Below are 17,123 nucleotides of genomic sequence, written 5' to 3'. Positions count from 1 at the left end.
TTTTCTAGTTTAGCACCGTCTCAATTTAATGGCAATTTACTTCCACCCTGTTTCTCTCTCCTCTTCTTCTGGGACTCCTGTTAGGCATGTGTCGGTACGCTTGATGGTTTCCGACAGGTCTATGAGGATCTGCTCATTTTTCTTCTTTCTTTTTTCTTTCTGTTCCCCAGACAGGATAATTGCATTTGACCTATCTTCAAGTTAACTGATTCTTTTTTCTGCCAGCTCAAATCTAGTGCTGAACCTTCTAGTGAGTTTTTCATTTCAGTTATTGTATTTTCAACTCTAGAATTTATATTTGGTTCTTTTTGATTTGTCTTTCTTGATATTCTCTATTTGGTGAGACATCATTCTCTACTTTTCTTTCATTCTTTACATACTGGTTTCCTTTAGTTCTTGAATATATTTATAATAGCTGAGCTACTATCTTTTTCTGTTACGTCCAGCCTCTGGGCTTCCTCAGGAACAGTTTTCTAACTGTGTATGGGCCCTGCTTTCCTGTTTCTTTGCATGTCTCATATTTTTTTGTTGAAACTGGACATTTTAAATATAATGTCAACTCTAGAAATGAGATTCTCCTCCTTCCCCAGGATTTGTTACTGTTGCTGCTGTTTGTTCACTGACTTTCCTGGACTCATTTTGTAAAGTCTGTGTTCTTTGTCATGTGCAGCCACTGAGGTTTCTGCTCCTCTAGCTTAGTTTTGAGCTAATGATTAGACAGAGATTTCCTTAAATACTTTAAGCCCACAAGTCTCCCACCTTTGCTGAGGACCTCTATGTATGCGTTGGGACTCACCTGTGATGCTCCAGCAGGGTGGTGACAACTCTGCCTTAGCCTTCCCTTTCTGCTTACACAGAGCCTCAAGTTCAGCCAGAGGTGAGACTTCAGCGCTTTCTCGGGTCTTTCCTGGGCATGTGCACAACTCTGCATGTGCATGTGGATTTCTAGATTCCTAAGAATATGTCAGAGCTTTCCAAAGCCCCCTGGACATCTCATTCTCCAGATTTTCCTTTCAACATCTTTGGTCAGCCTCTTGATTACGCCAACCGGTATTGCTACCTCAGGCAGCTGTGATGTTAAACAGTGATCGCTTTCAACAAATGCCCTGGAAATAGTGCTTTCCCACTGAGAAAGCTCTGAGTCAGGTCAAATATAGGCAAATCCTCTGAATGGGGCCTTTGCAGGGAACTGCCACAGAAGTCAAATAGTGACCTAGGGATGGGACTTCTGGGGGAGCTCCATAATTGTTTGGCCCCCTCCAGTGGCTGTGAGGCTGCTAGTTTTCACAGCTACCATGTCTGGGAGGCTGCTGGTTTTCAAGGCTACCACAGAGCCTGGAAGAGGGGATCGGAATAGGACAAGTTAAAATACAAAGCTTGCTACTTTACTGTTATTTAGATATTTGTCTTGAATAGATGCTCACTGGATTGTTTCAAGCCTTTGGTTAAGAACCCTGAAACAACTGATTTTGATAATGTCTGCCAGTGTTGTTCTTGTTTTCACGGAGGAACAGACGATGCAAGGTCCTCACTCCACCATTCCAGAAGTGCTAACCCATTTATTCCCTGTGTTATCACTTAACCAAATAGATTAAGGCAGAGTGTCCAGACCATGGGATTAACACCACTCTGCCAGATTGAAGACCATATAAGCAACCAGCCGTACAAGATGGAAGGAAAAGGAGTTGCTTTGCCCCTAGAGCATGGCCCAGAGCTGAGACACAGCGACCAGAAGCAGCACTGTTCCTGGTACGTTTTGTTCTTATTTCTTGCTATCATGGGTCAGTGACCTGACCCTGCCATAAACAGCGTCCAGAACTGAAGACCGCAGCCTCTGGAATAAGGCCATTGCCCGGTTATTGCCACCATCACCACTTTCGTTCACAGAAGATATTTATTAAGCACTCATCTGCCCTGGGGTTCCAAGGTAAGCCTCAAATGCCCTGTTGTCAGATGCCATAAGGTTTATGGTGGTCAAAGGTTGATGCACTCAAGATGTTTAACTCTAGGGAAAAGTGAAAGTTCTTAGAGGCATGGAATCCTGAGTCTGGAAGGGAACCCAAAGATTATCAGGTTTCACTATCCATCTATAGCCTGATATTCCCCACAATATCCTCACTAAGTGGTTGGTTCCACCTACACTTGAATACCTCTCAGTGACGGGCAACTCATAATATCTTTAGCTGGCCATCCTAAGTATTGGAAACTTTCTCTTTGTTTTGTGAATGAATGCAGAGACATACTCAGAACTGAGAAGCTGGAGAGAGGGAGGAATGGAGACCAGAGGCCTTGGAGATTAACGTGGGTACCTGGGGCTATTCCAGATGAGAGGTCACCTAATCTGTGCATACGCCTGAAAAACCAGGTGTGCCTCTCTACTGTGGATGATACCACCTCTTATCTAATGCCTCAGCAGATAAACACTTTAATTCAGGTGAAGGGCATTGATAAGCCTAAAGTGAAGCCCTGGTACAATTCAAGGAAGGAACATAGGCAATCACGGATCAGGAGTATAGGCTTTGGAGTCTGACAAATCTGTACTTGAATCCTGGCTCTGCCCTTTGAAAACTGTGTGTTCTTGAGCTATTACCTAATCTCTCTGAGTTTGTTTCCTCATCTGTTAAATGGGGAAAATTATACTATTTACCTCTCACTGGTGTGGTGAGAGTTAAATAAAATAATATATAAAAAGTCTTGGCACATAGTTAAATGCTAGTATTGTTGTAAGATACAGTTTGGGAGCCTAGAGAAAACGTGAGGTTATAGCCAACTGGGGTTTCACTAAGAATAAGTCACGTCAACCAATCTCATTTCTTTTCTTCTTCTGGTTACTGAGCATGATGTACACTCTTGATTTTAATCAAACAAACTGGAGGGTTAAATGGTCAAGGGTAGCCTGGATAGCAGCAGAGCTGGGTGGATCTGTAAAGACACCTTTAATGGAATGCCCTGAGGTTCTGTCCTTGCCCCTGTCTAGAACAATGTTCTCATTAAACTGTTAGACTGAAGATGCAGCAAACACCTTGCTGGAAAGGCAAGCCAATACACCAGCATAAATATTGAAATTTATCTTACCAAAGCCAAGAAAATGAAATGAAAGAGGGATGTTGTCTTGCATTCAGGTAAAAAAGGAGCACTGTTCCAAGATGAAGGATTGGCTGGAGAGTGATTCATGTCACAAGACTCATATAAATATCCATCCACTCGTTCATTCAATCACTCATTTAATAACTGTTGGAGTATCTACTCCAGGCTGGCCACTGCTGAGGAATTATAAAGATAAAAAGACATAAATCCCTACTCTCAGGGAGTTCCCAGTTTAGTGGGAAAACAGACCTGGAAATGATCTTTTTTTTTTTTAATGATAAGTGTTAAGATGTACCAGGAACAGCACAATAAAAGAGGAAAGGTCGCCTAATACTGCTTTACAGCAGTCATACTGAGATAAGACTCGGAGGATCAGCAGGCATTTTGTCAGACAACTTGATATGGGAAGGAATGGTTGTCTAGGTAACCCAACATCGAAGGCCCTGAGACAGAGCTGTCTCTTCTGGTTGACCCTAAACGATGACTTTACATATACATTTGGGATTTGGAAACAGTAAGATGCACAGACACATCAGGCCTCTCGTCTCACACTCCCAGTTCCATTACACCCCTGGACACATCTGTATCTCACCATAGGTGACGATAAGCAGCACAAAGTTGAGGTTTTTGAAGAGTCGGACGATGGAACTTAAGTATGAAGCATCAGGGGACGCCAAGGCATAGCTCAGGGATTGGGCCCTGCTGGGGGGATGTTTCGGCTTCTCCTTGAATACTGAAAGGAAAGAAACAGAGAGATCACTGCAAATCCCTATGGTCCCACCCTGCAGAGCTGATACATGGATGAGAGCTGACTCCCTCATCTGAGAAGGAACTAAGACTCCAAAAGGAAATATTAATTCTTCAATGAAATCCTTTATAGTCTCCTCTCTTGAAGCTGCATCTCACTGTCTGTGGCTCTGTGACTGTGCCTTGGATTACTTTTTCTTAATGGCCTTTGGACGGCTGCGATCACTGGGCTTCCCAGGCAGTATTCAAGGACCAAGCAGCCGAGTAACAACCGGGGAATAACATACGGCAGAACACTGAAGAAATGCAGTAGTAACACGGGGATAGAAAGGAAGTGAGGGCTGAGGCTCTGGGATTAGTGAGCCCAGTTAAGGACTCAGCACCAGGGCTCCCCCCAAGGGGGAGGGGACTGCGCTGCCCATGCTTAGCGCAGAGCCCGGCACATGCCGCCAATAAACATTCCCTGAACAACGGGAAGGATCTTCTTCTATTGGAAAGACCCGGAGTCCATCCCTAGTTTCTCGAAGTCTGAATCAGACATCTGCCCCATGAGAAACCAGAGGATTAACACATGCTCCTGTAGGTGTGACCACTCTGATAGGACGGACTGGGGAGGGACAGTGGGAAAACCATTTGCTTTATGTTCTATTTTCAGTACAACTGGTACAATCCATTTGACTGCATTGATTGTGGCTCAGTTCTCTGGGGGCCAAATAAGTTTAACCAGTTGTTTGGCTAAATTGGTCCCCCAATTGGGTCCAAGTAAATAAGCACCTTGTTGTGTCCCCAGCCCCCATGAGAACACCCCTGAAAGGTACAGGAAACTGTCTCCAGCTAGAGGAAGCTCTGGAAATGAGGTTTAGTCTCTTGAAGATCAAAGGTCTCCCCCCCTCCATCCAGATAACCCTCCAGCCCTGACTTCAGAGCCCTGCTTCTTCCTTCTCCGGAAACAGTCCTGGGCAACTTCCCACCGCTGGGTACTTCTCAACCATTGTCTTGCCTGTTCACCTCCCCTTCTATAAGGGGAAAGAAATCAAGGCAAGAGGATTTTTTTAATCTCGGCAACAGCAGCTGTTTGCTCAAGGATTTGGCAACCACAAACCACAGTTTGGATAAGATTTTTCAGTTCTTTATTCAATGAGCAACCGTCTGTGCTTACTAGTAAAATGCAAAGTGTAGAAATGGCCTACCTCCAGGATCTCTGCAAAGAACCAGGCCCTCATCTGCTACAAACACAAGAATTTGGAGCTGAGCACATTACAATTTGAAACTTCAAGTCTGGCCGAGATTGTTCTTTCCTGTTCTCAACCACAGCTTCAAGGCTTTTCACCTTTCCAGGAACACCAAGTTCTCCATCCAAGAGATCCTGTGAGCTTTGAAAAGCCATCGGGCAGCCCTTCCTCAGCTTGGACCCCGGGGAGGGAATGACACAGTGAGAATAGCTGGATGAGATACATGATTATAAAACTGTTTGACTCTGGAGTTGAGGCCGGCAGGAAGGAATGAAACCTTTAACGTGTGAGGTGGAACTTTCAGATATTAGGAAGACAGCTGGTTAACTTATAAAGACAAATGACTCACTGAAAATGAAAACCTCTACTATGCTCTTTCTGAATTTATCACAGCCTGTGTGATATCACTCAGAAGAGAAAAAAGGATATAAATTAACCAAATATCTCAATGATTAAATATACATACATAGAATATTAATAATAATTCTCTGGGGCTGGTGGTTGGGATTAACAGGTACAAGGCTAAGTTAATGGTCATTCTTTTCTTTATGCTTTTTTGTATTTTCTAGATTTTTTCCATAATGAGCGTATCTTATACACATTTTAAAAAAGCATTTTAAAATGTGGGCCCCAGGCATTCCCAGGTGAATGTACGAGAGTATTAGTGTTTGTGGGTCAGTCCTATTTTGTTTTCTTGTGTTCCAGAAATTTAGGGTATGGAGTTAGACAAGCTTAGGCTGGAATCCAGCCTCTGCCACTTACTGTCTAATCTTGAATAATTCCCTTATCTCCTCGTAAGTCACTGTTTCCTCTTGGTTAAGTGAGACTGATGCTGGTACCTCCCCTATAGGGCCATTGAGGAGTCAGTGAGATCAGGCACACTCAGCACAGGGCCTGTGACATCATAAGTGCTCACCGGGGCTTCATCAAGGGGATCAGCAGGCTGCCCATTCATTCTAATGAGGTCATACTGGGGAACTGGTTAATTACAACTAACCTTTACTGAACAGCTAACAAAGTACACAGGACCAGCTAGCACTGAATCGGCAGCAACTACTCAGGCTAAAACATTTGAAGACCATTGGAAGCCTGGCTTCCAGTTTCTATAGATATATTTTATAGATTACATGGGACCTAGAATGCTGCTCTAGGGCCATACTCACAAGGTCCTCACCCAAGTCAGCAGGACCTCCCTGCCTCCCCAACCCCCATGAGCCTATTAATGACCTTACCGATGATGACAAGGATGAAAAGCAGAGTGGCCACACCTGCTATTATGTAGAACATGATGCTGATGTGGTAGGCAAGTTTGTCCTGGTCTTTGATGTTGGGTACCAAGACAGGAGGGACCAAGAACCCAATGGCAATTCCAAGCTATAGAAGACAGAGACAATCAATCGTTGTATCAATGGCCCAGAGGTGACAGCACACATTTAAGAGCCTCCTAATTAGAAACATAATCCCCAACTTCCAGTCCTTCTTAAACCTCAAACAGGGATTGTTTCCCCCCTCAAGACATCAGAGAGATCTTTCTTTTCATTGACAGCTCAACTCACACACCCTTGACCACCCTCACTATCACAGATTGTGAAAACGTTTATAGCTGGGGTTCTCAATGCTGACTGGCTTTTCTCTAGCTACAAACTAATGAAGAATGGTTCCTATACTCCCATCTCTATGGTAGAGTAAAACAATGCTGGTTTTGCTTTTTGTGCCATTTAAATTCTTGATTTCACTGTATCTGTTAACCTGGAGCTGAGAGACCAGATGAGGGGAAAATTCTACACCCTACAACCCCAAGAACTTGCATTCAGTGAGAGATAGAAGCCTAACGTTGTTACCACATTTACAAACATAGAAGCTTAAGTTCATTGTGTAAGTTAACTTTGTAATTTATAAAGCATCTGTGGTGTGAAGTCACACAACTGCATACATTTATACACACAGGACATGGGCACATGCAAAGTGGCTATAAAAACACATACAAACACAACCCAACAAACTGAAACATCTTATATCTGCGTTGCAGTTCAAACTCCAGTGACCTGACAGATAACGTGCCTTGGGTGCTTCTGAGGGCAGAAATGCCTTGATTCAGGAGTGACTAGCTGTGATAGAACTCCCCAAACCCTTCTGCCACATGAAATACCAAGGTGGAAATTTGAAAATAGTGTGAGAACACATGAAATACCAAGGTCCAAATTGTAAGAGTGAGAGAAGCTGAGTAAGTCTTTTGTGTTAAGGTCCCATTTTTCCTTTATTGAACTTGAAAGCAACTGCAGGTAGAGAAGCAATTTGCTTTCAGGCCAACACCATTCATCAGCTGCCAATGTGCTGATCATCCTTATTGGTTTTCAAGCCTGTCAATTATAGCCACTCAGGGTGGTCACTAGTGATTCTCAGCTCTGAAATATTCTCAAAAGTCATCATCAATAGGCTCAGTGCAGGGTTGTTCCAATGTACACCGTATACAATCAACAAATCAAACTGATCTTTAAAGCATCTACTATTTGAGGAGATTGGTTCAAGATGGCCGAGTAGAAGGACGTGTGCTCACTCCCTCTTGCGAGAGCACAGGAATCACAACGAACTGCTGAACAATCATCAACAGGAAGACAATGGAACTCTCGAAAAAAGACAAAGGAGAAGTTACAATGAGACGGTAGGAGGGGCACAATCACAATAAAATTAAATCCCATAACCAACGGTAGGAGGGGCACAATCACAATAAAATTAAATCCCATAACCACTGGGTGGGCGGCTCAAAAACTGGAGAACAATTATACCACAGAAGTCCACCCACTGGAGTGAAGGTTCTGAGCCCCACGTCAGGCTTCCCAACATGGTGGTCTGGCAACGGGAGGAGGAATTCCGGAATCAGACTTTAAAGGCTAGCGGGATTTGATTGCAGGACTTGGACAGGACTGGCGGAAACAGAGACTCCACTCTTGGAGGGCACACACTAAGTCATGTGCACATAAGGACCCAGGGCAAAGGAGCAGTGACCCCATAGGAGACTGAACCAGACCTATTTGCTACTGTTGGAGGGTCTCCTGCAGAGGCAGGGGGCAGCTGTGGCTCACCACAGGGACAAGGACACTGGCAGCAGAAGTTCTGGGAAGTACTCCTTGGCATGAGCCCTCCTGGAGTCCCTCATTCGCCCCACCAAAGAGCCTGGAGGCTCCAGGGCTGGGTCGTCTCAGGCCAAACAACCAACAGGGAGGGGACTCAGCCCCACTCATCAGCAGACAAGTGGATTAAACTATTACTGAGCCCTGCACACCAGAGCAACACCCAGCTCTATGCACCACCAGTCCCTCCCATCAGGAAGCATGCACAAGCCTCTTAGATAGCCTCATCCACCAGAGGGCAGACATCAGAAGCAAGAAAAACTACAATCCTGCAGCCTGTAGAACAAAATCCACATTCACAGAAAGATACACAAAATAAAAAGACAGAGGACTATGTACCAGTTGAAGGAACAAGGTAAAGCCCCAGAAAAACAACTAAATGAAGTGGAGATAGGCAACCTTCCAGAAAAAAGAATTCAGAATAATGATAGTGAAGATGATTCAGGACCTCGGAAAAAGAATGGAGGCAAAGATCAAAAAGATGCAAGAAATGTTTCACAAACACCTAGAGGAATTAAAGCACAAACACCTAGAAGAATTAAAGAACAAATAAACAGAGATGATAATACTATAACTGAAATGAAAAATACACTGGAAGGAATCCAGAGCAGAATAATTGAGGCAGAAGAACAGATAAGTGACCTGGAAGACAGAATGGTGGAATTCACTGCCACGGAACAGAATTAAAAAAAAAGAGTGAAAAGAAATGAAGACAGCCTAAGAGACCTCTGGGACAACATTAAACACACCAACATTTGCATTAGAGAGGTCCCAGAAGGAGAAGAGAGAGAGAAAGGAACCGAGAAAATATTTGAAGAGATTATAGTTGAAAACTTCCCTAACGTGGGAAAGGAAACAGTCACCCAGGTCCAGGAAGCGCAGAGAGTCCCAGGCCAGGTAAACTCAAGGAGAAACACACCGAGACACATAGTAATCAAACTGACAAAAATTAAAGACAAAGAAAAATTATTAAAAGCAACAAGGGAAAAATGACAAATAACATACAAGGGAATTACCATAAGGTTAACAGCGGATTTCTCAGCAGAAACTCTACAAGCCAGAAGGGAGTGGCACGATATATTTAAAGCAATGAATCGGAAGACCTACAAACAAGATTACTCTACCCGGCAAGGATCTCATTCAGATCCGACAGAGAAATCAAAAGCTTTTTAGACAAGCAAAAGCTAAGAGAATTCAGCACCACCAAACCAGCTCTACAACAAATGCTAAAGGAACTTCTCTAAGTGGGAAACACAAGAGAAGAAAAGGACGTACAAAAACAAACCCAAAACAATTAAGAAAAAGGTAACAGGAACAAACATAACGATAATTACCTTAAATGTGAATGGATTAAGTGCCCCAACCAAAAGACACAGATTCACTGAATGGATACAAAACAAGACCCATATACATGCTGTCTACAAGAGATCCACTTCCTACCTAGGGACACATACAGACTGAAAGTGAGGGGATGGAAAAAGATATTCCATGTAAATGGAAATCAAAAGAAAGCTGGAGTAGCAATACTCATATCAGATAAAATAGACTTTAAGTTAAAGAATGTTACAAGAGACAAGGAAGGACACTACACAATGATCAAGGGATCAATCCAAGAAGAAGATATAACAATTATAAATATATACGCACTAAACATAGGAGCACCTCAATACATAAGGCAAATGCTAACAGCTATAAAAGAGGAAATCGACAGTAACACAATAATACTGGGGGACTTTAATACCTCACTGACACCAATGGGCAGATTCATCCAGACAGAAAATTAATAAGGAAACACAAGCTTTAAATGACACAATAGACCAGATAGATTTAATTGATATTTATAGGGTATTCCATCCCAAAACAGCAGATTACACTTTCTTCTCAAGTGTGCACAGAACATCCTCCAGGAGAGATCACATCTTGGGTCACAAATCAAGCCTCGATAAATTTAAGAAAATTGAAATCATATCAAGCATCTTTTCTGAACAAAACGCTATGAGATTAGAAAACAACTGCAGGAAAAAAAAGCATAAAAAACACAAACACATGGAGGCTAAACAATACGTTTCTAAATAACCAAGAGATCACTGAAGAAGTCAAAGAAGAAATCAAAAAATACCTAGAGACAAATGACAATGAAAACACGATGATCCAAAATCTATGGGATGCAGCAAAAGCAGTTCTAAGAGGAAAGTTTATAACAATACAAGCCTACCTCAAGAAACAAGAAAAATCTCAAATAAACAATCTAACCTTACACCTAAAGGAACTAGAGAAAGAAGAACAAACAAAACCCAAAGTTAGCAGAAGGAAAGAAATCATAAAGATCAGATCAGAAATAAATGAAATAGAAACAAAGAAAACAATAGCAAAGATCAATAAAACTAAAAGCTGGTTCTTTGAGAAGATAAACAAAATTGATAAACCTTTAGCCAGACTCATCAAGAAAATGAGGGAGATGACTCAAATCAATAAAATTAGAAATGAAAAAGGAGAAGTTACAACAGACACCGCAGAAATACAAAGCATCCTAAGAGACTACTACAAGCAACTCTATGCCAATAAAATGGACAACCTGGAAGAAATGGACAAATTCTTAGAAATGCACAACCTTCAGAGACTGGACCAGGAAGAAATAAAAAATATGAACACACCAATCACAAGCACTGAAATTCAAACTGTGATTAAAAATCTTCCAACAAACAAAAGCCCAAGACCAGATGGCTTCACAGGCGAATTCTATCAAACATTTAGAGAAGAGCTAACACTTACCCTTCTCAAACTCTTCCAAAATGTAGCAGAGGGAGGAACACTCCCAAACTCATACTATGAGGCCACCATCACCCTGATTCCAAAACCAGACAAAGATGTCACAAAGAAAGAAAACTACAGGCCAATATCACTAATGAACATAGATGCAAAAATCCTCAACAAAATACCAGCAACAGAATCCAACAGCACATTAAAAGGATCATTCACCATGATCAAGTGGGGTTTATCCCAGGAATGCAAGGATTCTTCAATATATGCAAATCAATCAATGTGATAAACCATATGAACAAATGGAAGGAGAAAAACCATATAATCATCTCAATAGATGCAAGAAAAGCTTTTGACAAAATTCAACACCCATTTATGATAAAAACCCTCCAGAAAGCAGGCATAGAGAGAACTTACCTCAACATAATAAAGGCCATATATGACAAACCCATGGCCAACATCATTCTCAATGGTGAAAAACTGAAACCATTTCCTCTAACATCAGGAACACAACAAGGTTGGCCAGTCTCACCACTATTATTCAACATAGTTTTGGAAGTTTTAGCCACAGCAATCAGAGAAGAAAAAGGAATCAAAGGAATCCAAGTTGGAAAAGAAGTAAAGCTGTCACTGTTTGCAGATGACATGATACTATACATAGAGAATCCTAAAGATGCTACCAGAAAACTACTAGAGCTAATCAATGAATTTGGTAAAGTACCAGGATACAAAATTAATGCACAGAAATTTCTTGTATTCCTATACACTAATGATGAAAAATCTGGAAGAGAAATTAAGGAAACACTCCCATTTACCACTGCAACAAAAAGAATAAAATACTTAGGATTAAACCTTCCTAAGGAGACAAAAGAACTGTATGAAGAAAACTATAAGACACTGATGAAAGAAATTAAATATGATACAAACAGATGGAGAGATATACCATGTTCTTGGATTGGAAGAATCAACATTGTGAAAATGACTATACTACCCAAAGCAATCTACAGATTCAATGCAATCCCTATCAAACTACCAATGGCATTTTTCACCCAACCAGAACAAAAAAATTTCACAATTTGTATGGAAATACAAAAGACCCCAAATAGCCAAAGCAATCCTAAGAAAGAAAAATGGAGCTGGAGGAATCAGGCTTCCGGACTTCAGACTATACTACAAAGCTACGGTAATCAAGACAATATGGTACTGGCACAAAAACAGAAATATAGATCAATGGAACAGGATAGAAAGCCCAGAGATAACCCCACACACATATGGTCATCTTATTTTTGATAAAGGAGGCAAGAATATACAATGGAGAAAAGACAGCCTCTTCGGTAAGTGGTGCTGGGAAAACTGGACAACTACATGTAAAAGAATGAAATTAGAACACTCCCTAACACCATACACAAAATAAACTCAAAATGGATTAAAGACCTAAATGTAAGGCCAGACACTATAAAACTCTTAGAGGAAAACATAGGCAGAACACTCTATGACATAAATCACAGCAAGATCCTTTTTGACCCACCTCCTAGAGAAATGGAAATAAAAATAAAAATAAACAAATGGGACCTAATGAAACTTAAAAGTTTTTGCACAGCAAAGGAAACCATAAACAAGACAAAAAGACAACCCTCAGAATGGGAGAAAATATTTGCAAATGAAGCAACTGACAAAGGATGAATCTCCAAAATTTACAAGCAGCTCATGCAGCTCAATATCAAAAAAAACAAACAACACAATCCAAAAATGGGCAGAAGACCTAAATAGACATTTCTCCAAAGATATACAGACTGCTAACAAACACATGAAAGGATGCTCAACATCACTAATCATTAGAGAAAAGCAAATCAAAACTACAATGAGCTATCAACTCACACCAGTCAGAATGGCCATCATCAAAAAATCTACAAACAATCAATGCTGGAGAGGGTGTGGAGAAAAGGGAACCCTCTTGCACTGTTGGTGGGAATGTAAATTGATACAGCCACTATGGAGAACAGTATGGAAGTTTCTTAAAAAACTAAAAATAGGGCTTCCCTGGTGGTGCAGTGGTTGAGAATCTGCCTGCCAATGCAGGGGACACGGGTTCGAGCCCTGGTCTGGGAAGATCCCACACGCCGCGGAGCAGCTGGGCCCGTGATCCACGATTACTGAGCCTGCGCATCTGGAGCCTGTGCTCCGCAACTAGAGAGGCCACGATAGTGAGAGGCCCGCGCACCGCGATGAAGAGTGGCCCCCGCTTGCTGCAACTAGAGAAAGCCCTTGCACAGAAACGAAGACCCAATACAGCCAAAGTAAATAAATTAATTAATTAAAAAAAAATTAAAAAAAACAAAAAAACAAAAAACTAAAAATAGAACTACCATACGACCCAGCAATCCCTCTACTGGGCATATACCCTGAGAAAACCATAATTCAAAAAGTCATGTACCACTATGTTCATTGCAGCTCTATTTACAATAGCCAGGACATGGAAGCAACCTAAGTGTCCATCGACAGATGAATGGATAAAGAAGATGTGGCACAAATATACAATGGAATATTACTCAGCCATAAAAAGAAATGAAATTGAGTTATTTGTAGTGAGGTGGATGGACCTAGAGTCTGTCATGCAGGGTAGGGTAAGTCAGAAAGAGAAAAACAAATACCGTATGCTAACACATATATATGGAATCTAAAAAATAAAATAAAATGGTACTGATGAACCTAGTGGCTGAGCAGGAGTAAAGACGCAGAGACGTAGAGAATGGACTTGAGGACATGGGGAGGGGGAAGCGTAATCTGGGACGAAGTGAGCGAGTGGCATGGACATATATACACTACCAAATGTAAAATAGATAGCTCATGGGAAGCAGCCACATAGCACAGGGAGATCAGCTCGGTGCTTCATGACCACCTAGAAGAGTGGGATAGGGAGGGTGGGAGGTAGACACAAGAGGGAGGAGATACGGGGATATATGTATATGTATAGCTGATTCACTTTGTTATAAAGCATAAACTAACATACCATTGTAAAGCAATTATACTCCAATAAAGTTGTTAAAAAAAAACAACAAATCTTCCAACAAAGGAAAGTCCAGGACCAGATGGCGTCACAGGTGAATTCTATCAAACATTTAGAGAAGAGCTAACACCCATCCTTCTCAAATTCTTCCAAAAAATTGCAGAGGAAGGAACACTCCCAAACTCATTCTATGAGGCCACCATCACCCTGATGCCAAAACCAGACAAAGACACTACAAAAAAAGAAAATTACAGACCAATATCACTGATTAATATAGACGCAAAAATCCTCAACAAAATACTACCAAACAGAATCCAACAACACATTAAAAGGATCACACACCATGATCAAGTGGGAATTATCCCAGGGGTGCAAGGATTCTTCAATATACTCAAATCAATCAATGTGATACACCATATTAACAAACTGAAGAATAAAAACCATATGATCATCTCAATAGATGCAGAAAAAGCTTTTGACAAAATTCAACACCCATTTATGATAAAAACTCTGCAGATAGTGGGCGTAGAGGGAAACTACCTCAACATAATGAAGGCCATATATGACAAACCCACAGCAAACATCATTTTCAATGGTGAAAAACTGAAAGCATTTCCTCTAATATCAGGAACAAGACAAGGATGGCCACTCTCGCCATTGTTATTCAACATAGTTTTGGAAGTCCTAGCCATGGCAATCAGAGAAGGAAAAGAAATAAAAGGAATACAAATTGGACACAAAGAAGTAAAACTGTCACTGTTTGCAGACGACATGATACTATACATACAGAATCCTAAAGATGCCACCAGAAAACTACTAGAGCTAATCAATGAATCTGGTAAAGTTGTATGATACATAATTAATGCACAGAAATCTCTTGCATTCCTATACACTAACAATGAAAGATCAGAAAGAGAAATTAAGGAAACAATCCCATTCACCATTGCAACAAAAAGAATAAAATACCTAGGAATAAACCTACTTAAGGAGGTAAAAGACCTGTACTCAGAAAACTATAAGACACTGATGAAAGAAATCAAGGATGACACAAATAGTTGGAGAGATATACCATGTTCTTGGATTGGAAGAATCAATATTGTGAAAATGACTATACTACCCAAAGCAATCTACAGATTCAATGCAATCCCTATCAAATTACCAATGGCATTTTTTACAGAACTAGAACAAAAAATCTTAAAATTTATATGGAGACACAAAAGACCCCAAATAGCCAAAGCAATCTTGAGGGGAAAAAAAAAAGGATCTGGAGGAATTAGACTCCCTGACTTCAGACTATACTACAAAGCCACAGTAATCAAGACAATATGCTACCGGCACAAAAACAGAAATATAGATCAATGGAACAGGATACAAAGCCCAGAGATAAAACCACGCACCTATGGTCAACTAATCTGTGACAAAGGAGGCAAGGATATACAATGGAGAAAAGACAGTCTCTTCAATAAGCGGTGCTGTGAAAACTGGACAGCTACATGTAAAAAAATGATATTAGAACACTCCCTAAACCATACACAAAAATAAACTCAAAATGGATTAAAGACCTAAATGGAAGACCGGACACTATAAAACTCTTAGGGGAAAACACAGGAAGAACACTCTTTGACATGAATCACAGCAAGATCTTTTTTTTTTTTAATTGTTTTCTTTGTTTCTATTTCATTTATTTCTGCTCTGATCTTTATGATTTCTTTCCTTCTACTAACTTTGGGTTTTGTTTTTCTCCTTTCTCTAGTTCCTTTAGATGTTAGGTTAGATTGTTTGAGATTTTTCTTGGTTTTTTTTTTTTAATTATTTATTTTTGGTTGCATTGGGTCTGTTGCTGTGCGCAGGCTTTCTCTAGTTGCACCGAGCAAGGGCTACTCTTCATTGCAGTGCATGGGCTTCTCATTGCAGTGGCTGCTCTTGTTGTGGAGCACAGGCTCTAGGTGAGAAGGCTGCAGTAGTTGTGGCACATGGGCTCAGTAGTTGTGGCTCGTTGACTCTAGAGCACAAGCTCAGTAGTTGTGGCGCACGGGCTTAGTTGCTCCACTGCATGTGGGATCTTCCTGGACCAGGGCTTCAACCTGTGTCCCCTGCATTGGCAGGCAGGTTCTTAACCACTGCACGACCAGGGAAGCCTTTTTCTTGTTTCTTCAGGTAGGCTTGTATTGCTATAAACTTCCCTCTTAGAACTGCTTTTGCTGCATCCCATAGGTTTTGGATCATCGTGTTTTCATTGTAATTTGTCTCTAGGTATTTTTGATTTCCTCTTTGATCTCTTCAGTGATCTCTTGATTATTTAGCCTCCATGTGTTTGTGTTTTTTATGCTTTTTTCCCTGCAGTTGTTTTCTAATCTCATAGCGTTTTGTTCAGAAAAGATGCTTGATATGATTTCAATTTTCTTAAATTTATCGAGGCTTGATTTGTGACCCAAGATGTGATCTATCTTGGAGAATGTTCCGTATGCACTTGAGAAGAAAGTGTAATCTGCTGTTTTGGGATGGAATACCCTATAAATATCAATTAAATCTATCTGGTCTATTGTGTCATTTAAAGCTTGTGTTTCCTTATTAATTTTCTGTCTGGATGAATCTGCCCATTGGTGTCAGTGAGGTATTAAAGTCCCCCAGTATTATTGTGTTACTGTCGATTTCCTCTTTTATAGCTGTTAGCATTTGCCTTCTGTATTGCTGTGCTCCTATTTTGGGTGCATATATATTTATAATTGTTACATCTTCTTCTTGGATTGATCCCTTGATCGTTATGTAGTGTCCTTCCTTGTCTCTTGTAACATTCTTTATTTTAAAGTCTATTTTATCTGATATGAGTATTGCTACTCCAGCTTTCTTTTGATTTCCATTTACATGGAATATCTTTTTCCATCCCCTCACTTTCTCTGTATGTGTCCCTAGGTCGGAAGTGGGTCTCTTGTAGACAGCATATATAAGGATCTTGTTTTTGTATCCATTCAGTGAATCTGTGTCTTTTGGTTGGAGCATTTAATCCATTCACATTTAAGGTAATTATCGATATGTTTGTTCTTGTTACCTTTTTCTTAATTGTTTTGGGTTTGTTTTTGTAGGTCCCTTTCTTCTCTTGTGTTTTGTAGGTCCCTTTCTTCTCTTCACTTAGAGAAGTTCCTTTAGCATTTGTTGTAG

General features: G+C 40.8%; 1 protein-coding gene across 4 annotated transcripts in view; it reads right to left on the bottom strand.

Annotated features, from left to right (window-relative positions):
• The window catches only part of FLVCR2 (FLVCR heme transporter 2), a 65,616-nt gene that overhangs the window by 25,730 nt on the left and 22,763 nt on the right, over positions 1-17,123 (bottom strand). For 3 of the 4 annotated variants that reach the window (XR_009007569.1, XM_007184486.2, XM_007184488.2), the window contains exons 2-3: positions 6,299-6,440; positions 3,680-3,820 (exon numbers count right to left, since the gene is read on the bottom strand). Coding sequence is in view for 3 of the 4 variants with exons in the window: in XM_007184486.2 (XP_007184548.1) it covers positions 3,680-3,820; positions 6,299-6,440 (283 nt within the window). In the remaining variant the exon portion in view is untranslated. The remainder of the gene's footprint in view (positions 1-3,679; positions 3,821-6,298; positions 6,441-17,123) is intronic. The other variant, XM_007184487.2, reaches the window with a different exon arrangement.

This window comes from Balaenoptera acutorostrata, chromosome 3 (genome assembly GCF_949987535.1).
Source record: "Balaenoptera acutorostrata chromosome 3, mBalAcu1.1, whole genome shotgun sequence".
Classification (NCBI taxonomy): domain Eukaryota; kingdom Metazoa; phylum Chordata; class Mammalia; order Artiodactyla; family Balaenopteridae; genus Balaenoptera; species Balaenoptera acutorostrata.
Note: the sequence above shows the minus strand (reverse complement) of the source record. Positions and strands in the feature narration are given on the sequence as shown.